Source organism: Canis aureus, chromosome 33 (assembly GCF_053574225.1).
Source record: "Canis aureus isolate CA01 chromosome 33, VMU_Caureus_v.1.0, whole genome shotgun sequence".
Classification (NCBI taxonomy): domain Eukaryota; kingdom Metazoa; phylum Chordata; class Mammalia; order Carnivora; family Canidae; genus Canis; species Canis aureus.
In genome coordinates, this window is record NC_135643.1 from 27,108,965 (window position 1) to 27,131,261 (window position 22,297).

At 39.6% G+C, this 22,297-nt stretch overlaps 1 protein-coding gene across 5 annotated transcripts in view; it reads left to right on the forward strand.

The window, feature by feature from the left end:
* NPNT (nephronectin) overlaps positions 1-21,829 on the forward strand; it is a 75,715-nt gene extending 53,886 nt beyond the window's left edge. For 4 of the 5 annotated variants that reach the window (XM_077882199.1, XM_077882201.1, XM_077882200.1 and 1 more), the window contains 4 exons: positions 8,516-8,602; positions 9,079-9,177; positions 17,471-17,727; positions 19,063-21,829. In XM_077882199.1, the coding sequence (XP_077738325.1) occupies positions 8,516-8,602; positions 9,079-9,177; positions 17,471-17,727; positions 19,063-19,173 (554 nt within the window). In that variant the 3' untranslated portion in view covers positions 19,174-21,829. Of the gene's footprint in view, positions 1-8,515; positions 8,603-9,078; positions 9,178-11,750; positions 12,498-17,470; positions 17,728-19,062 lie in introns of those variants that run through there. The other variant, XM_077882203.1, reaches the window with a different exon arrangement.
* Positions 21,830-22,297: the final 468 nt, after the last annotated feature.

Sequence of the window (22,297 nt, forward strand, 5' to 3'; positions counted from 1 at the left end):
CAGGATCACGCCCTGGGCTGAAGGCGGCGCTAAACAGCACTGGGGCTGCCCAGATGTGGAATGTTTTCAATGGAGCAATTGTGCCTAAAATGTGGCATGAAGCATCTGGCTCACATAAAGAAGCGTTGCCGAATAAAGATTATAGAACATCATGTAATGTGTATCAGGTGCTCTTATGAGCGGCCTTGTCAGAAAACCAGACTCATTGTTGCTTTGTTGTTGTAGATCCTGAGAATGTGTTGGAATTCCAAGTACCATGCAGTACAAAGAAAACTTTCCCTTTTCGTGATCGCTGCTCCACTGCGTGCTGTGTACCATTTCCTTCTCTCATCTTCCTTCTGTGGCTTTTACAGAGTCTGTGGCTGGTGTGATCACATTGTTCTTAGTCATGAAAATAGGATCTCTCTTCTGATTCTCTGTGGTAATGAGTAAAAAGATTGCTTCTGCTGAGGGGTGAAAAGGTCTTCAAACTAGTTTGCTTTCTGGTAAACAGCAAGGCTCTAGAGAGACCCTGAGAAGATGCCCGCTGTCTCCCTGAAGATTACATTTCTGCTAGCGTTTTGAAGGAGTGAGTTGTCACTGCTTACAGCTCAGGATGTGGTGCTGTGAATTTTGAAAGTTTTCAAGATTTTTGATTTATATTTTAATTTGATTTTTTGGTAGCTGACAAAGAAAAAAACATAGTTCTCTCTGGAAGGTACAAATTGAATTCTTGGCGAAAGCGACCAAAAGCAGAAATCAAAAATTTTGTAAGTTGTATGCACATTTGTCTATCATGTTGTTAGGAAAAGTATTGTGCTCATAGCCACTCTGTGATTTGGACCATGTTATGAAATCTTCCTGTGCCTTTGTTTCTTCATCTGTAAGGGGGAATAATAGTATCTACCTCATTGAGCTGCTGTGAAAATGAGATGACCGGGTGCACCATAGTGCTTGGCATGTAATAAGAACTCAATACATCGTAGCTATTACTACTGCTGTTGATATTGTTGAATTCAATTATATGCTAATGATACCTACCTTAACTTTCCTACTTAACTCATAAAAAATACAGCCCCATTTTGTGTGCAGTTCTGAGTCTATATTTTTATGATGCTTTTTATTATGGTTCATTATATTTTAATACTATTTTCAGCTAACTAGGTCCTTTTGAACCAAATTGATTTGCTAGTGTGAGCTATTGGGTGAGCAGAGAAAACACAAATGGAAAGCTGCTACTTCACATATCATTTACTTTTTACCAAATAATGGGAATCTCCTGTTTCATTTAGGTGTTTATAGTAACTAGGGGAACACTTGTCATGTTGAGAGAGAGACAGGATCCTCTCAACTTCTCTGCTATGCAGATGGTGACAACGTTTTGAGAGAGGAGTCTATCTTGGTGGGAAACATATTACAGAATGTGTGTGATACATATCAAAAATCAAAGCTTTTTTTTCCTTAAATGTGATTTCTGTGGCCCGAGGGCATTGACACTTGTCCTACACAGCAGGTGGGCTTCTGCATGGCCCTTAGGTGTTCATGCAATCTCCACTGCCCACCTGCTCTGCAGGCTCCTGGCAGGGCCACCCTTCATGGTTTCCTTTGGCTTTGGAAGAGGGAAAGAGAACAGAACCTGGCAAGTATTCTCTTGTCCCGGAAAAGTTGTGTTATCATCCTTATGGTTGTACTTAGAAAAGAACCATCTCAGATATTCTGTTCTCCTGGGATTGCTTCAGGCAGTGCTTTGAGTTGTTCTGAAACTTTATCAAAGGAGAAATAGGTGAGCCATGTAAATTGGGCTCCTTACTGAGTACTGGAGGGGTGTCTCTGTTCTACCTTTCACCAGAGATTTCATTTTTTTTCCACTTCTGCTCTTTACTCTCAGCCCAAAGGGCTGTCTTTTGAACATTTTAGATTCTTCGTGTGGGATGAAAGCTTTGGCAGACAAGGACTTCTTTCTGTGAAGCCCAGAAACCCTTTTCTTTTTGCTAGTAATCAGTATATGGCTAAGAATTTTCTCTAATGTGGTTAAGGAAATTTCAGAAACTCCTTTCCAATCCTTTTATTTGCTTCTCTCTGGTCATTTAAAGCTCTAATGCATATGTTCTTCACACACAGAGGGAAAGAAGGGTGGGTGGGAGGGGGGGTTGGGGGACAGGAGAGAGAGACAGGAGGCTGCCTCATAAAACTCCCATCATTCACCCCCACTCGGTAGTCTATAAAAATCCCCTAGGTTTTGCTTCTAGAAAGAGCCTTCAGAATATTAGGACATTTGCATATGCACCATTCTCTTCCACTGAACCAAAGCCCTAACCATAGAAGCAATGTAAGACAGTGTTATCTTTAATCTTCTAGTCTCACAACAAATGCCAGAACTAGCCTTGGTAATGTCATGGTAGCCACCTGGAACAGAAACAATTTGCAAAACTACCTTTAATGAACAGTGCTTACATTTTGCTACAGTTAATTCTTTGGAAGAAGTCTGGCAGTGGGAGGTGTGTGTGATAATATTTACATTTACTTCACTGTGCCTACTCCTAATGTAATGCTTTTTGGGTAATAGTAAAGTTGACTGTTTGGGAAGCCTCACTTATGTACACAAGCTATATATTAATATCATCTTCCTGGGGAAAATATATTTCATAGAAAGGGTTGGGACAAAGTATCTTTTTTAAGAGATTTCCTGCTTATTCTTATTTGTGTGGCCGATTCTTCTCCCGGGGCCCTGGCCCTCCAGCCACTATGAAAGAGTACCAGGTCCCTAAGCACAACCACGTTTCTATCCAGCTGTCTGTATGCCTCATTACCTGTACATTCCCTTTGTTTTAGTTCATGCAGAAGGTTGTAAGAAGCATACGGCACGTGATATTTTTTGGTGGGTAAAACATTGGCCAATGGAAGGAAAAAATTTAGGAAATGAATCTTTTGAAGAATATATGAGCACTCTTCATTTTATGTTGATTTTGGTCATAATCACTCTCTGACCTCCACTTTCACCTGCCTCCTATTCATTCTCCAATTCATTCTCCAACCAGAATTGTTAGCATTTCTCCTATCCTTTTTTTAATCTCTAAAATTACACCATTCTAAAAATTAATGGTGCAACTACTACACAGTATCAGATAAATGTTTGTTTTTATAAAATATATATTACATATTTAAAGTGACTATTAGCTTAAATACAAAACAGAGAAAAATAATTAGAAAAATCATGTACAAGTGTCTATCCTGGTTATGCTTCTATTTTTAGGCAAGGCTAGTCATTTATCTTAATTAACATTTTCTACATTGATTAAGGTAGTTCTTTTGAATCAAAGAGTGTTCAAATTTGCTAATATATTTCAATTTCATAACCTCACACTTAATAGCAGGTATCAAGACTATTCAAAATTCTTTTTGAGGGCAATGGTGGCTCAGTTAAATGCATGCCGTTGGCTCAGATCATGATCTCAGGGTCCTGGGATTGTGTCCTACTTGGGCTCCCTGCTCAGCAGGGAGTCTACTTCTCCCTCTCCTGCTACTGCTCTGCACTCATGTGTGCATTGTCTCACTCTCTCAAATAAATCATAAAAAAACAACAACAAAGTTCTCTTGAGCAATCAAAATACAAGTAACACACATATAGTTGCTATGGGGTAGGAGTCTGTATATGTGCTTTCACATAATTCTCTTTTCTTTCAATGTTTTAGGTATGCTTTTTCTTCCTTAACAGAAATTTTCTTTTTATAAACCTAAAAATATACAGTTACAGAAGACAAAGCAAAACAAACAAATGGAAAAACATCGTTTCATTTCCAATATTCAGACCACTATAATAAGCATATTGGTATATTTATTTTTTTTTACTTGATGTAAAATTGACCTACTACGTTATACTAGTTTCAGGTGTACAACACAGTGGTTTAATATTTGTATGCATATTGAAATAACCACAACTCTACTTAACACCCATCATACTTTTCAAAGATTTTGAAAAATCTTTTCTTGTGATGAGAACTTTTAAGATTTACCTTATTAACAACTTTCAAATATGCAGTGCAGTATTATTAATTACACATTTTGGGTAGTAACCTCTTTTCAGATACTATTTGCAGATATTTTCTACTTAGTAGCTGGCTTTTTCATTTTGGTGATGGTTTCCTTTGCTGTGCGCAAGGTTTTTAGTTTGATATTGTCCTACTTGTTTATTTTTGCTTTTGGAATCAGATCCAAAAAAATCACCATTGAGTCCAATGTGAAGGAGCTTACTGCTTATATTTTCTTCTAGGAGTTTTATGGTTTCAGATCTTACATTCAAGTCTTTAATACATTTTGAGTTCATTTTCGTGTATCCTTTAAGATAGGGGTCCAATTTTATTCTTTTGCTTGTGGCCATCCAGTTTTCCAACACCACTTCTAATTGAAGAGACTGCTATTTTCCCATTGCATATTCTTGGCTTCTTTGTTGTAAGGTAATTGACCATATATGCTTGGGGTGGGGTGGGGTGTTGATTTTGTCACTCTTTTTTCTAGTCTTTTGTTTTGTTTGCTTGTTTTTCTTGTTCATAGTTGAGACCATACTGCTTGAATGACTTTTTCCCACTACTTATTTCACTTAGTATTTTCATCACATAAACTGTAAAATATGGGGTAGTGAACCTTCTCTTGACACTTCAGTGGAACACTCTTAACAATCCATAGTGGTATGTGTGAGAAAGGAGAAATAGTTTAACAACTTGGCAGAGTTACAGAATGGAGTACACAGAACTGTAAGAACAAATAGCTGCTGAGCATTTTAGGTTTCCAAATTCCTTGGAATGTTTCCCAGTGACCTGCAGTGAAGGTGTGCTTGATCAACTGCCGTTGAAATTAGTGTTTTAGGCACTTGGTTTCCAAGAACTATTAATGAAACATCTGGCACTTTGCAAGTCGTCAGATGACGAATTCTCCGAGTTGCTATCCTCCAAATGTGTGATCTCTTCCCTTCCTTTTCTTCAAACGCATCCCACGTAGTTTTCCCCGTTTCTCAGCGTCCTTCCTCCAGGTACCATGAATTCCTTTCTCTAAATGTTCTGAGCACCTTCTTTGTAACTGCTGCCTAAAACATCCCACCCCCAACACCCCTAACACTTTGCTTTTTGCTTGGAAGTTTCCACATTCTTTTCTTCTTGGTCTAAATGGTGTTTCCTTAGGATCCCCTTGATCTGCCTTTATGACCAGTTTATTATGGTGAGGGGAAGTAACCCTCATTATATAATGCATGCAATGAATTGTTTAAGAACACTTCTAATAAGATGTTTTTAAGGATATTTGCAAGCTGTGTTCACATAGTGTTATATCAGTGATACCCACTAAATAAGCATGAAGTGTCAAGAACATTTGTAATGCAGAGGTTTCTTTTTTTTTTTAAGATTTTATTTATTTATTCATGAGAGACACAGAGTGAGAGAGAGAGAGAGAGAGGCAGAGACACAGGCAGAGGGAGAAGCAGGCTCCATGCAGGGAGCCCGACGTGGGACTCGATCCCGGGACTCCAGGATCTGGCTCTGGACTGAAGGCGGCGCTAAACCGCTGAGCCACCCGGGCTGCCCAATGCAGAGGTTTCTAAGAACACATCTTGTAAGCACTATAGAGAATAGTGTTATATAGGTGGAAGCTGCACTGAATGCAAGTGACACCCATTCTGTAAAGAATGAAGTGATGAGTTCACTTATAACATAGATGTTTCTCTTTTTTTTTTTTGACATTTTACTTACTCATTTGAGACAGTGAGAGAGAGAGAGAGAGAGAACACGAGCGGGGGGAGTGGCAGAGTGAGAGGGAGACACAGGCTCCCTGCTGAACAGAGAGCCCATGTGGGACTCTATCCCAGGACCCTGGGGTCGTGACCTGAGCCAAGGGCAGATATCTAAGCATATGAGCCACCCAGGTGCCCCAACATAGATATTTCTAAGACAGCTACTTGCAAGCTTCTTATGACAACTGTTACATCAGTGACTGGCAGTTATCCCCATGTGGTAGTAGATGGGTTACAGTGTTAAGATGACATGTAACAAAGATGCTTCTAAGAACAACAATAACAAAAAACAAGCCCACTGTGCCAGAAAACCTTTGTACAGTCCTCCCTGTCTATACCAAGATGTGTTTACCATTTGACAGCCCTTCAGCTAGAAAAATGGGGGCCGACAGACTGCCATAATGTAGCACCATAATAGGGTACTGTATGATTTGAGCTGTTCCAATCCAGAGATAATTTGTATAAGTTACAACAAGAGACTAAAAATGATTGTTCTATAGAATATTTTGACCTTCTTTATATCATGGGAAATGAAGCAGGTTTGCATACAACTTTATAATATTTCTCGTAATTAAGGGGCAGTCTCCCTCTTAGAATCCTAAAGGAAGAAAGGAAAGCTCTACATGGATGTCCCTGCCATCAGTCATTTGTTTGTACAAGAAGGTGGCCAGTTACCTCACCCCTAGGGCACCTGTGCAGGGATGTGTCCCTAGAGCCTGACTAGCTTCTCTTCTCCCATCCCTTTTAGGCTGGGTATATGGGTCATCACTGTTTGGACTTTTGAAACAAAATGGAAAAACTTTAAAAGCAGTAAAATAACAAAAAAATCAGTGCAAATATTATGGGACTGTTCTTTAACTTAAAAAAAATCTTGCTAGAAATAATAGGAATAGTGTTGAAAAAGAACCCTTCTGGTTCTTCCGTTCCTTGGTGTTTGACATCTTTTACTCCCTGCCTTATAAAAATAAAAATACAGTTAATGAAGTTCTAGTAAGGAAAAGGGAGTAGCTCTGGTCTCTGGCCAGGAATTCCCCTTCACAGATATTGCCACATACTCCCCACTCTCCAACCCAGTTACTCTTCAGTACATCATCTGGTGTTTTTCCTTCGCAGCCCTCATCAACATTCAGAATTGTAGTGTGGATTTTTCTACATGTTTAATGTTTGCCTATCTACTTAGAATGCAAGCTCCCTGAGGGCCAGGTCCTTGTTAGTCCTGTTCACTCCTTTAGCTGTCTCCTTGGCCTGCCATGGTATGGGGGGGCAAATATACATTGAATAACTAACTGATGCTTTAAATGAATGACTTCATTTTTTAAAAAGTAGATTCTGTTCTGTTTTGTTTTGAAGGATTTCATTTATTTAGTCATGAGAGACACACAGAGGCAGAGACCTAGGCAGAGGGAGAAGCAGGCTCCATGCAGGGAGCCCGATGTGGGACTCGATCCCGGGACTCCAGAATCAGGCCCTGGGCCGAAGGCAGACGCTCAATCGCTGAGCCACCCAGGCGTCTTAAAAAGCAGATTTTTAAGCACTGTCCTAGTTGGTTCCTTTGAGGAAAAGGGTTAACAAAGCATATAGGTTTCTGACAAGATTTTCACATTTGTGCAGTAAACACTTACTGAGGGCCTGTCACCAGGTCGAGCCCTGGAAATGCCACGTGAATAAGGAATGATCGCTGCCCTCCAGGTCCTCAGAAACTAGCAGAAGGACAGACACACATATGTGAATAACTGTAATTCTCTCTTGAAGAGTATAATAGAGTGTACACATGGGTCTTTGGAGAGTCCAAGGGGGAAAGATTTAATTCAGCTGGGGTATGAAAGTTTTTACCCAGGCATGATATTTACATTGGGCTTGCACAAAGAAGGGAAGTTTGGCAAGTTAATTAGCATAGGAACTAAAGGATCCCAAGCTGGTGATGGGGGCAGAGATGTGAAAATGAATGGCGTGTTGGGACAGTATTGTGTGTTTGGGGGCGGGGGTGCTGTAAATGCTGCACCAAAGAGTTTGGATTTGATCTTTAAGGAGCCAAGGAACCTAGCTGTGGTAAGAATTGCGGATGGAGTACAGCAGCGGGCAGCGTCCATTGGAGGGGAGATGATGCTGTGGTTAGAAAAGTCAAACCATTTGGGAAGCCCAGGTGGCTCAGCGGTTGGGGGTCTGCCTTCGGCCCAGAGCATGATCCTGGAGACCCGGGATCGAGTCCCATGTCGGGCTCCCTGCATGGAGCCTGCTTCTCCCTCTGCCTGTGTCTCTGCCTCTCTCTCTCTCTCTCTGTGTCTCTCATGAATAAATAAAGTCTTTAAAAAAAGTCAAACCATTCACTGCTTTGCAGGCATTTTCTGTTAAAACGGCCTTAATTTAGAGTTCATAGTGTATCTTTCATAGAAACAGATTCTAAAATTTGACAGAGATGAGCATTTTGCTAGAAATTTGTAGCTCTTTTAAAATGTATTTTCCAGGCAAAGACTTCTTAATGTATTTTTATGTTGAATTTTAGAAACTTTTGGAAAACACTTTTAAAAATTGTACTTCGATACGTGTTACAGTGTGAGTCCCTCCCTATAGAACAAACATAATGAATCTTTTTTTTTTTTTTCAAACATAATGAATCTTAATGTGACATGTAATTAAATACTTTGGATTCTTCCAGGTGAGTGAAAGACCTAGGTCTTCTCCCTCTATGCCATAGTTCAAGGCATGCCTTTTTATCAATACATCGTCAAAACCGAACCAAACCTTTTTCTCTTGCAGTTCCACGGCAGCCTTCAAATGACTTGTTTGAAATATTTGAAATTGAAAGGGGAGTCAGTGCAGATGATGAAGCAAAGGATGATCCAGGTAGATACTTATGCTTTTAGTATGTTATAATGACATTTTATTGTATCCTTCCATTTCCTGAAAATGACTTTTAAACTGTATATTGTTTAGTTACATCTAGGAAAAGTGTACTCTTTTTTTTTTACAACTTGGTTTCCTCTGTAGTTATACAGTTATCAAATGAAAATAATTATATATCATCATTATTTTCTTTTTAAAAAGTATTAAAGCAGCACTTAAACTGTGAAGAGGAAATCATATTTTGTACATGATGACATAAGAAGGTCATAATTTGGCAACATGTGTTCTATTTTTACAGCTGAACACACATGCACAATTGTTCTAAGAAAGGATTCATGTGATTTTCCTTTGATCTCATGGAGAGAAGTTCTAGTGGGATAGTTAAGTGTGGCTAGATAACCCTTGTTCACAAATTTGTTTTTACCGTTAGTCATTGAGTTTGCAGTCTACTCATCTTTCTGGTTGTTTTCTTATAGGTGTTCTGATACACAGTTGTAATTTTGACCATGGGCTTTGTGGATGGATCAGGGAAAAAGACAGTGACTTGCACTGGGAACCAGTCAGAGATCCAACAGGTAAAACCAGTTCATCTTTATCAGTTTGATCCTGTCTGAGGACCCTAGTTTTGACAATCTGTTTGCCCTCTTCATTCAGTAAAGAAAGATCTCATCTAGCATTTCATATTCTACTTTTTTAAAAGTGAACTACACTTGTCAGCAATAAACTAAAATTATATTATGGGAAGACAAGTAGTTCATTAAAAGGCCAGCTAAATTTCTCAAAACACTTGGTAAGTAAAACATTTAGACTCATACTAACATATAATTTTCAAGTTACTTGTAGTGCCCCATTCCCAAGCATGAAAGAAATAATGGTACATCAGCCATGGTGGCCATCCCTAGTTGTTTTCTCAGTTATGTCCTTTTTTTTTTTTTTTTTTTTTTTTTAAGGATATGACACATAGCAAGAAGAGACATTGCAAGTTTTTGTGAAGTTTGAAATTTTTTCTAGAGAAATATTCACATCTAATCTAGACATTGAAGAAATTAGTTATGAATTACCACCACTTATTCCCCAAGAGAATGTTTTTAGAGACGTAGATTTAGACATAATTCCTTGGAAAATTAACAGATTCATAAATCGCAAGCTCCCTAATGTTAGAAAGTTTCAGAGCTTACAAGATGTTTTGTCATCCTGTTTGAAGAAGCAAAGTTACATATTGTTGTTGGTTTTATCCTCCCCTCAGTAATTACATCTTTAATGGGTGGGGCCAACTTAATGGAAGGGTGAGGAGTGAAATTTCTTTTCTTTCCTTTATATCCTGGTTCTAGACTTAAGAATGAAAGATACAAGACATGAAGACAAAGTGTGTTTTGTGTCTTAAAAAATTAGTTCTAGAGTAGCATCTCAGGTATATAGATAGAGCACAAAACACTGAAAGTTAACTTGAGAGAAGATACGCTCTGTTAAACCAGTTCTTAAAATTCAGTGTGCATACAGATCAGCTAGGGGCCTTGTTAAAATGGAGATTTTGTTGCATTTCTAACATGCTCCTTGGGGATACCTGTGGCATTAGTCCTTGTTGCACAGTTTGAGTAGTAAGTTATTAAAAAAATTAACCCAAAAATATATTCATTAGGTCCCTCTAAGGTAAAAACAGAGCAGATTTTTAAAAATGAAAATTTGAAGGCACCTGCGTGGCTCAGTCAGTTGAGCGTCTGACTCTGGATTTCTGCTCAGTTGTGGTCTCCAGGGCTTGGGATCCAGCCGCTCAGAGGGGAGTCTGTTTGCCTCTCCCTCTGCCCCTCCCCCAACTCATACACGTGCGCGCACACAGGCTTGCTCTCTGTCTCTGAAATAAATCTTTAAAAAAATTAAAATTTGAGGTAAGCTTTTAAAAATACAAATACTCAATAAGTTCCAGATGGGTTTTTAGATTTATCTTAGCTATAAAATAAATTTTATTTTTTTAAGGTTTTATTTATTTATTCATGAGAAACAGAGAGAGAGGCAGAAACATAGGCAGAGGGAGAAGCAGACGCTCAATCGCTGGATCGCAAGACCTCTGGATCAAGACCTGAGCCAAAGGCAGACACTCAACCACCGAGCCACCCAGGTGCCCCTGAAATAAATTTTAGTGCCCCCCCCCCCCCCCACACACACACATTTAAAGTTGACTCTGAGCAGGACATTATTATTAATGTCATAGATATCTATGGCTAAGAGAGAAATCATTTATTTAATATCTGCTGTAGTCCTGATTCCTTCATCATCTCATTGGTTCAGCTCAATCCTCTTACCTACCCTGTGAAGCAGGTGATATTGTTTATGTTTCACAGAGGAAGTACTGAGGCCCAGAGCTTGTATACATTGCCTGAGGCCACAGAGCTGAAGAGTGGACTTTGTATCTAGACCTCCCTGTACTGCATGTGGCCTCCCTCCTTTGGTAGTGTGCTCTGTCTGCTGAGCAGATCTCAGGCCTGTAGATTTGACTGACCACTGACCTGAAGTAGTTTGCTACAGAATGAAAGATCTTTAACAGTCATGTAGGATAGAATGGTGAGCATGGTTCATGGTCGTAATGAATAACTCAAGTAAGATACATTGGTAGAGTTATTCATGCTAATAAACACAGAGGAATTCAGTATTCATTATACTTCCATGTGAGCATCCTATGAAGAAAATCTACGTAAGATGCTTGATTTTTACAATTTAGTTACTATATTTTAGATCCAGTTTTATATTTTAACATTTTTTATTATTCGTTACATATGTAAATGTTTAAATTTGTTGTGACCCAAATTCCACTTGCTCTCTGATAGAAAGAGAGGTTTGGAAATTAGAATTGTAAACCAAAAAATTTGAAGCAGTCATTTGGCTATGATAGCATAAAATAAATTGAAAGAAGTGGTGACTGTTTCTGTGACTGGGAAGCCCGGACAATTACTTCTGGCCCCCGAAGGGGGGGTGCCATTCTTTCTCTGCTCTTGTCCCTTCTCCTCCTACATTCTGCTGATAGCTAGTAGGATGCAAGGGAAAGTTACTCAAATAAGAGGGGTGAAAAATTATTAATATGAGTAAAACCTGTGTCATCACTGCCAAAAAAGTGGGGTCATTTCCATAGAAATATGGTATTTTTTTTTTCCAGAATGGCAAATTCACTTTGGTGGGTTCTTTCTAGTCTGAGAAGAAGAGAGAGAACTGTAGGTCCCTTCTAAAAAAACGACCTAGTTGGAAAAGTATCTCAAAGTCTGTGGGAAAACAAGTGAAGAAAAGAATGTTTAGCTTGGAGAAGAAATAATGGAGCAAGACTGCTTTTCAAATATTTGACCAACAATATCACAGTTATTCTGGAACCACAAGCAGATGAGAAGTCATATCAGTAGGTAAAAGCCATAGGGAGATCAATTTGGTTCACTCTCAGAACTTCCAAGCATCAGAGCCGTCTAAAAAGAGAACAGGATGACATGGAAATAGGGAGCTCTCCATTGTGGAGGCATTTTGTGTTGTTTTGAGCATTAGATAAGGGTTGGGTTGGAAAATCTGCTACACCACTTCGGAGAGCCTCTGACTGAGAGTGGCATGCCCTAGGCCTTCCCAAAGTGATTGCTGAACAGCTGGACTCACCATTGCTTGGGCAATGGGTGGGAGGCCTGGACGATGGCAGAGGGGAATTGGGGATAAGAGTGCACGGCATATGTCAGGCTAGAATTGTTGAGCTTTTTAGAATATGTTGGGGAATTCTAACCAAATACTGATGGAAACCTACTAATAAGCCTTATTATGGAAAGTGCCTATTTTTCTTCTAGGAAGTTCAGGGATGTGACTGTGTGTACATCACAGGCTAAGACCAGAGAAGAATATAACCAATTTAATAAATTATTTCTGTGTATTATCTAAGTATCAAGCCAACTGTTTCTTTTTAGACTATACCATATTTGTAAAGGAGCATATGTTTGGATTTCCACGGTTATGACTGATTTTAAAGTGCATTTCTTGCGTAACATCCAGATTTGCAGATATTTTCATGCTAATATCTCTAAGAAAACCATCAAACTTACAACTTTGAGAAACAGCTGCGAAGTACTTTCAGTTGCTAGCTGCTCTTCCCGGTGCTTACTAGGTTTTGTTTACCGCATTCAGTCTTGAAATTAATTGTGAGGTAGTGAAATTAATACATGCCTCTAAGGAATGGAAGATTCTGCTGCTGACAGATGTGGTGACGTGCTACAGGCCTGTGGCTGTGGCCCTGAAGACACACCCTTCTGTAAATGTCAAGGCTGGACCTCTGGGCCCCTTTTCCTAAAACCCTGAGGATCAGGGTTAAAGGAAACTGATTCAGGGCTATGTCTGCTACTGATAGCTACAAGGTACTCACTTTAAAATAGCAAGCAAGCCAGCCTGTACATGCAAGTATGCCTATTACAGCATTAAACATTATTTTGAAATACACGCAAATGGAAAAATCAACAGCAAAAATAAAAGCTTCCTCCCCCAGCCCTGGCTCCCAGTCACCTTCCCCAGATGCAACCAGTTCCTTGGTTATCTTTCCAAAAACACATTTTTTTCTATACAACAGCACCCTGCTCTGTAGCTTGCTTTCGTCACTGAAAGATTATATCCTGTAAGAGTTAACACACACGTGGACTTTGAAGCCAGAAGGCTTGGGATGAAAACTAGTGCCATCACTCACTAGCTTCGACCTTGAGCAAGTTGTTTAAATTGAAATAATAGTATCTATTAAACATATGTGTGCATTTAAAGCACTGCCTGGCCCACAGTTACCATTAAAATAGTATTAGCCGTATTTTTTTAAAGATTTTATTTATTTATTCATGAGAGACCCACAGAGAGAGAGGCAGATGAAGAAGCAGGCTCCAAGCAGGGAGCCTGATATCGGACTCCATCCTGGGACTCCAGGATCATGCCCTGAGCCAAAGGCAGGCGCTCAACTGCTGAGCCACCCAGGCTGCCCCAGTATTAGCCATTGTTGTTGAAGGTTGTCCTGTATCAGTACATACAGAACACCCTTATTCTTTATGGCTGTTATTTCATTCCTTCTTAGATGTAGCACACTGTATTTAACGGGCCATCCACTGAGGCACATTTCAGAACAGTGCTGCAGTTAATAGCCTTGTACATGTATCATTTCATATATACTTAAATATATCTGTAGCATGAATTCCTAGATGTGGAATTGCTAGGTCAAAGGGAATTTGCATTTTGACTTTTCATAGTTTCTAAATTGCCCTTCTTAAGAATTGTAGAAATTTATGCTCCCACCAGTAATATTTAAGAAGCATCCGCAGTAGATCTTATTAAACTATTTTTTTATCCTTGCCAAGCTTATAGGTGAAAAGGCATCTCCTTTTAATTTTTCTTTTATTGTGAAAAGTTGACCATCTTTTCATATATTTAAAGTAATTCTTTTCCATGATGCCCTCTGTTTTGTGTGTTATTATTAATTTGTAAAGTTCTTTATGTTAAAAGGGAACTTAGTCCTTTTCATGTGTTACAACTATTTTTTTTTGCTTGTCTTACTGTTTTATGATATTTTATCTTAGAAAAGTGAAAGTTTAGAGGCCACTTGTGATGAGCACTGGGTGCTATATGTAAATGATGACTCCCCGAACTCCTGAAAATAATATTACGTCATATGTTACCTAACTGAAATTTATTTTATTTTTATTTTTTTAAGATTTTATTTATTTATTTATGAGAGACACAGAGAGAGAGGCAGAGACATAGGCAGAGAGAAGCAGCTCTATGCAGGGAGCCCCACGTGGGACTCAATCCCAGGTCTCCAGGTATGCCCTGGGCCAAAGGCAGGTGCCAAACCGTTGAGCCACCCAGGTGTCCCACCTAACTGGAATTTAAATAAAAACTTGAAATTACAAAAGAAAAATAAAATTAAGAAATTTGCTAAATTATTAATGGCATACTTGGAGCTATGAAATATGTCTATATTGTTGACATAGAAAAATGACTGATACATTTAATGAAAAAGGAAAGTTATTACACTGTAAAAAATGTTCATATTCAAGTGCATTAGTGTTCACGTAGTTACATAGAAGTTCAGAAGTTAAAATGTTAGTAATTATCTCTGGCTTTTGAAATCATTGCATATTTAAATTTTCATTATGCTTTTCTATTTGTCTCATTTTTCCTGTAGTGGGTATTACTGTATTACTTCTCTTGAAAACAAAAAACAAAAAATTAAGCTCTTTGCATTAGAGAGGTAAATACCAGCAAACTGTAATGATATTTGTTTTACCTGGGCTGGTTTCTCAGCTAAGCAAAGAAATATATATATATAAAAAAAAAATCACTGTAAAATACTCCCCTATTTTTTGACCACACAGTTAACAGATAAAGTAATGGACATTATGTTGTTCTCTTTGTAAATTGAAATTTTAAAGGCATAAAGCAGTCGAGTTAAAAATAAGTACATTTAAATTTTATCACTATGTACTATTTACAAAAACATCCAAAAACAAACTTTAGATATTGTGACTCTTTAAACTGAAACCATGGAAATACTTAATTTTATATTTAAAACAGTATCTTGGAATCAGAAGTAAAATTTGTATGTAATAGGTAACTTGTTGGGGGTGCTAGATCAGTTTTCCCCTTAGCTACTGTTCCACCCTTGTAACACTTCCTTTTATTAAAAAGGGAAAGAATTCTTCATGGTAAAACAAAAACCTGGTGCCCACAGAGCAGCTCTACAGAGAAAGAGCAATTGTAGCCTCATTTGTCATGATTTACATTTTAGTTTTAAATACCTCTACAGAAGGACTATTTATTTGGCTCTTGTTAGGATGCCTTGGTTTGTTGTGTTGTTTGCAGGCCGTGTCTGGCATAGTGATGTTAGTGTACATTCCGCAGGGTCTTAAGGTAATCCTTGTTTTCTTAAAACTTTCAGGTTAACTGTAATAACCTTGTATCTTAAGTCTTAACCCAAATACCTGTGATGATTCAGAGCCGACTTACGAGGAGACATTTAAGCCCCATCTAAATGTTTTGGCCCACAGTATTGTTTGGATTAATTTGGTGGGGCACAGGGGTGGGAGGAGGCTAAGAAATTCTGTGTGTGTTTTCGGTGGGTCAAGTACATGCCTCAAGGATCTGTTGCCCTGAAGTGGGTGTTTTTGCTATATTCTTATGACATCATTTATTCAACAAATGACATCAAAGCCCTACCATATGCTAGGATATAAAATGGGGTGATGTGAGGGGAAAGGTTAGTTCTGATACCAGTGAGTTCACCGTCTCCGTCTCCTGGAGGACAGAAACCTATAAACCAGTGATTCCAGTCTGAGAGGAGCCAGGGCTGAATAGGGAGTCAGGCAGTTCTGAGTTCAAACCATTGCCCTGCCCCTCATTGGGTGCCTTCACCTCTTCAAGCCTTAGCTTCTGCAGGTGCAAAACAGGCCAAGCCAATGTTCCTTCAAAGACACATTAGTGGGACGCCTGGGTGGCTCAGTGATTGGGCGCCTGCCTTTGGCTCGGGTCGTGGTCCCGAGATCTGGGATCGAGTCCCGCATCAGGCTCCCTGCAGGGAGCCTACTTCTCCACCTCTCTCAGTCTGTGTCTCTCATGAATGAATCAATAAACCTTAAAAAAACAAAACAAGACAAAAGCAAAGACATGTTAGCAGGGCCCAAGCCACTTGTGTTTAAGAGCCTAAAGAGTCAGCCACAGGCGGAATATACACAGATCCCCCATTTGGTCGGGGACTCAGAGAAGTCACTGGAAGAACAGGACATCCCCCAGATTATCATGCCTTATACAGAGTAAGCATAAGAAAGAAAGGACAGTTTATCTTCTAACTGAGAGATAAGTAGCGTTTCTACCAAAACAGGTACATGTGTTCAACATTCCAACCACAGGTTTCTTGTGGATAATTCAGTGCGGAAACGCAGTGTTATTTTTCAGTTGGCTGTAATAAAACAATTGGGAATATCATTTGTACATGGATGGACTGAGTTTCAAAATACTACTTGCCACTTTCCCTCTCTCGAAAAGCAAGAGAAGAGCACTTCACGGCTGCTTAAACTACCCCACCCCACCCCTACGCCACAATGGCCCTTTCCTCTAACAATTTAAATTTCCACAAACAATAGCCCTGGAGATCTGAAGACACCATCAAAGTGACCTGTCCGAAGTGAAAGTTTTTAATATTTTGTGTACATGTACATGTAATAAAAACTTACGTATTAATGATATATAATGGTATAGATTTGTTTTGATGTAAAAATGTCTTAAGCTACTTACCTACAAATAAAATTGATGCTCCAGGAAGATGTAGAGGATTCCAGAACACCTCTGCATCTTCTTGGGGTTAGGGGTACTCCAGTGTAAGAAACATAGCAAACTTGCCTTTTCAAAGGATCTTTCCTGCTTTAGATATTTTTTTTTTTTTTGAGTGGAGAGAAGAAAGAATAAACATATTTAGTGCCCCTTTAGGTTACTGTGTCTTCTACCGCCTGGGGGTTAATCATCCACATAAAAAATTCTCCCTGGCAAATTAGAGTCAAGCAGGCAGCCAGCTTGACAACATAATCATACGTTGGTGAGGATCAAGAGATTGTGAGCTTGTGTCTGCCTGTGTGTGTCTGACCATATTGGACAGGAAATAGTCATAGCGTTAGGATTTGCATTCTCCACGAGCCAAGTGTTTTCTATACACACAAGCCATAGACTATAAGGGAGGGATAGAAGTAAGCCCTATTTTCCTCCAGAAATCCGGAATTCTGTACAAACGACTGGCCCGGTTTGCAGTTGCCTCAAAGTCGAGCTGCGCCCGTGCTGTCTGCTGGAGCGCGGTGCCAGCACGTACACACAGCCCTGCTTTTCCCATTCCAGGTGGACAGTATCTGACAGTGTCGGGAGCCAAAGGCCCAGGGGGAAAAGCCGCTCGCTTGGTGCTACCTCTCGGCCACCTCCTGCATTCAGGGGACCTGTGCCTGTCGTTCAGGCACAAGGTGACTGGGCTGCACTCCGGCACGCTCCAGGTGTTTGTGAGAAAACACGGTGCCCACGGAGCAGCCCTGTGGGGAAGAGATGGTGGCCGTGGCTGGAGGCACACACAGATCACCTTGCGAGGGGCTGACGTCAAGAGCGTAAGTAGAACCGCAAAGGAGGCAGAGCTGGGGGGTTCTCCTTTCATAGGAGAACTCTAGGGTCCGGGCTTGAAGAAGCCTTGTTCTTTTCATTAATTCAGGCACGAAGGTTTGGGTCTTTCTGGGTATGAGAACCCCATTCGTGACTCTTCCTATAATCCCTTTTTGCTGCTGCTTCCATTCTTCATCGCAACCTATGACCACCACCGCTCTCCCTTCACGCTGGTGAAAATCCTCTATTTTTAATGAAAAAAAGAATTCAGGAATTGAAAAAAGTGAACAACTTGAAAGGGCGAAGGTGGTGAGCTTAACTGCACCTGCTTTCCCTTTTTCTATAAACGTCTTTACTTTTCAGAGTTACCCTAAAGTATTTTTTTCTTTTTTGAACTATTTCTTTAAAGTCTAATTTTGCCTCAGAGATCATAGTTAAGCAGCCTTGGGTGGAAACGCAGAACAATATGCTTGGGAAGTCCTATTCTGTTCAGGACAGGGTGTGGGAAAAGCTTTGATTGAGTATATAAATTTTATCTGAAGTAATCAAGTCATCGAAAACAATTAAATGATCTATAGCATCCCACCGAAATGAGGTATTTGGAAGAGCATCTTTATGCTCATATTCATACTTGCTATTAGAAGATTGTGCATCTATGACGATAGGTGTGGCTCCTAGAAACTATGTTGAAAGGGATAGACTCCGTTAATACAGCTTTTATCTGTCTTGGATTTGTTTTACTCTTCAAGAACCATTTAATATTGTTTGGAAAAATAAAGGCATTTCAGATCATTGCATTGAAAAGTTTAAAAGAGAAAGGATGCTCTGCAGAAGATAAAATACAAGAAAGTGTGTGTGCTTTACAGAAGTCAAGCAACACCGTGATTAGATTGGAGTGTTTGGTTGGAATCCATTTCAGGCAACAAAGCCGGCTCAACCCAAGGAGGAAAGAGCCAACGGCTAGGATGGGCTGCATGATTATGATCTTTCAGATCTTTGGCTCTTATTTCTATACCTTTATATTCCATTTCATTTTTCACTTCTAATTTTGGTAATCTTTGCCAAAGTGTCCACCTCATAAGCATTCCGAAGTTGAAGTAGTCTGTCGTTCAGAACAGCTCCTTTAAAGAGTAACTGCTTCTGAGTGACCTGGTCTAACAGTTTACCGCTTGTAGTTTGTCCCAGAGGCGAGCTCACGTGACACCGGCTCTGTTCCAGTCTTCCCTTCTGTTGAGGAAGTTCACAGTTTGGTTGTGGGGAATAGCTTGCCTTTATTTCGCGAAATGAGCGGGTGTTGGGAAGGGGCAGAGGAGGCTTGACCTGTGTGTGCGTTCTCTCCCCAGGTCATCTTCAGAGGTGAAAAGAGGCGTGGCCACACTGGGGAGATTGGATTGGATGATGTGAGCCTGAGAAAAGGCCACTGCTCCGAGGAACACGAGCAACTTCCCAACTAGCAATGAATTGCCCTGTTGCTCTTTTCTTTTTCCAATCTTCACCTCCTATCCCCTCCTCCCTCTTATCAGGCCTAGGATACGCAGGGGTCAGTGGGTCAGGAGAAAGTCGGGTGGGTGACCCACACCTTGCTGGCCTGCTTTTGTGCAATTCCAATGAAAAGTGACGTCCCCTTGAAATACAAGTGGGGTGCCTGTAGACACATCCAAGCCAGCTTTGGGTGTTATCCTCCATCCTTGTCTCTTTAGGAAGGCCTTTGACATGTGTGCCATCCTTCGTCCCAGTTACGAGGTATTCCTAGTAGCAAATGATGGGAGAAGTTTGCAAAAGAAATCTGTGCAAATGGCCATTCTGTTAGCTGTTCAGTGTTGTACCACGAGTAGTATTGACTTCCCCTAAGATATGTTGTACAATGTGCTTGTGAAATTGGTTCCTCCCTTTAGCCTGTTAGCTCTGGCCTGACCTGAACTCTGACTTTTACTGCCATTCACTTTATAAAAGAAGGGTGTGTAACATATCAAGATGCATTTATTTCTCGTTATCTGTATTTTTCTTTTAAAGATGATTATGTAGAGTGGGCACGAAATCCCTCGTTAGTAGTATTGTGTTTTGTGTAAATGTGCTATTGGTATTAAGTAGTTATGTCTTCCTAGTATTTACAGACTCTAGTTGCAAGGGAAAAGGCAGCTTGTGATTTCTTGAATTAAAAACTACCCAGTGAAATGTCGTCCAGCTCCATGACCTTATTTTGGCCACAAGAGAAAATTGGAAGAGATGTCAGGGGTGGTAGTGGAGGGATGAATTTTTTTCATGGCCTTGATTCTGATCACTGTAAAGGATAGTGAACCATTCAGGTAGACGAGAAGCAGCAGTTAACATATAAAACCCTCGCTGTTTCAGGTTATACTTTAAAGCCAACAGTTTTACAATAACATGGCTCTCTTTGGTCATCTGTAAAAAGCTCTGTAAAAGTTCTGCTTGTTTCAGAGAAAAGATTCTGTTTATGGAAGGGTGAGGGGAAGCATGGGGGAAGCTCTGTGGGAACAGATTTTCATGCTACCTTTTAAGTCCATATACATTTAGGCAGGTCTAGCTCATTACTTATGTGCCTCTTGTCAGAAGGGGATAGGAAGCAGGTCCTATGCTTGGAGGCATTATTTTGTTGGATTCACACACGCATTGGAGCAAGAGGACAAGATTGGAATTCTCAGATCTAGGAACCCCCAACTACATTTCCTTCCTGGATATTTTACCTTTATATTAAAAAAAATACACAACTTTAATGAGGCATCTTACTCCTGAGGCTTTTCTTCATTTCTGATTAAGTAATCAAACTATTTTCTGCTGTTTTTGCCAGGAATCACAAAGATGATTAAAGGGTTGGAAAAAAAGATCTATGATGAAAAATTAAAGGAACTGGGATTATCCAGCGTGGAGAAGAGAAGACTGAGGGGCAAACCATTGCTGGTTTTCAAGTGTATGAATGGTTGGTACAGAGAGGATGGTGACCAGCTGTTCTCCATATGTGCTAAGAATAGAACAGGAGGAAACAGGCCTAGACTGGAGTGTGAGGGGCCATTTCCTGGCAGGGACAATTATTAAATTAGAATCCTTTGTTTAAGAAAAAAAAAAGTGAATCTCTGTCTCTCTCCCTCTCTTTCTCTTCTGTCTCACTTTCTTTGAGGCTTTTTAAAAATTAGATAAAAATCTGTTTATTTAAGATGGCTACAGATGTTCTTATGTCAAGGTGGAATAACAGATTATGGAATCTTCCAAAAGACGTTTTGATCCTCTAACTACGTAATGAAAATCTTCAAAACTGAGTCATTCAGATGAGGCCAAGGTCTAATTTAGGCATTTACCCCTTGGTCCCTAATGGAGGAGAATCAAAAGGGGAAAAAGCCCACCAAATGCAGAGCTCACTAAAAGATCTATGGCAAACCCAGCAGGATTAAAACAGGAAAACAAATCTCAGTATTCTTAAGAGTATGATGGACATGTATTTTAGTATCTTAATATTGTAATGTGGTTGGGTTCATTTTTTTTTCTTGATATCCCTTTCACTTGCTTAGTGGATGGTATTTCGGGTTTTTTAAAGAGACCATAATAAAGAACAGAAGTTGGAGAGTTTTTTGTCTGGTGCGTTCTCTCTGCAATGTGTGTGACCACTTCACATGGCCACTGATGAAGAGTGCCATGTTCAACACCTCTGTCAGGGTCTTTGCTTCACCTAACCACTGTGATTAAGTTTCTTTATCAATTGGAATTTGCCAGGTTCCACAAAATGGTAATTTTTTTTTTAAATAGTTACAGTAGGGTATTTTTGGTTATTTAACTTGGTGGAGGCAGGACCGGAGCTGGATGTAAATCAGTGAGCCTTTGAGTAGGGGCCAGGCAGTAGGGCTTTAGATCCATTGTTAATGATTCATTTCCTTTGTGGTCCTATAACTGCACAACTGAAAAGGAAAAGGGGGAAATCGTTGAAAATGTCACTTTTAGGTGCCAATAATACATTGCACTAAACTGACAGAAGTTATCCAGAGTACTGTATGACATCTTGTTTATTATTTAATGTTTTCTAAAGTGAAAAATGTTAGTGGTTTTCCAAACAGCCAAATAAAAATAATTCTTTGTAAATAAAAGCACTATTAAATGATACTTGTCTGTTATTATTTTGAGTTTTGTTTTTGATTGCAAGAATATTGGAGTAGTTTGATGTTTCCCAAAAGTCATCTATTCTAGGACCCCCTTCTTGGAAAACTGGGAAAAAAGATGGTACCCACATGAGGATGCCTTTTCTCATCAGCATGCACAGGAAAAGAGATCAGAAGATCCCTATAGCAAATGTCATACCTTGGCAAATTGCTTTAGTTATGTTTTCTTATATCTCACTTAGTTGCAAACATTAGCCTCAAGTCCTTTCATAGGAAGGCAGGATAAGCTAGAATATATAAATATATATGAATTCCAAGTGAAAAGTCTTTTAGTAGTGTTGGTTTTGTTAACTTATAATAGTTTACTCATATTCCAACAACTTTTCCTGATGGAGAAGACAACTATAAGGAAACAAATCTAATGAAATCATGCAGGATTAAAAGTCCTCCTGACGAGGTAATGAAGGGAACC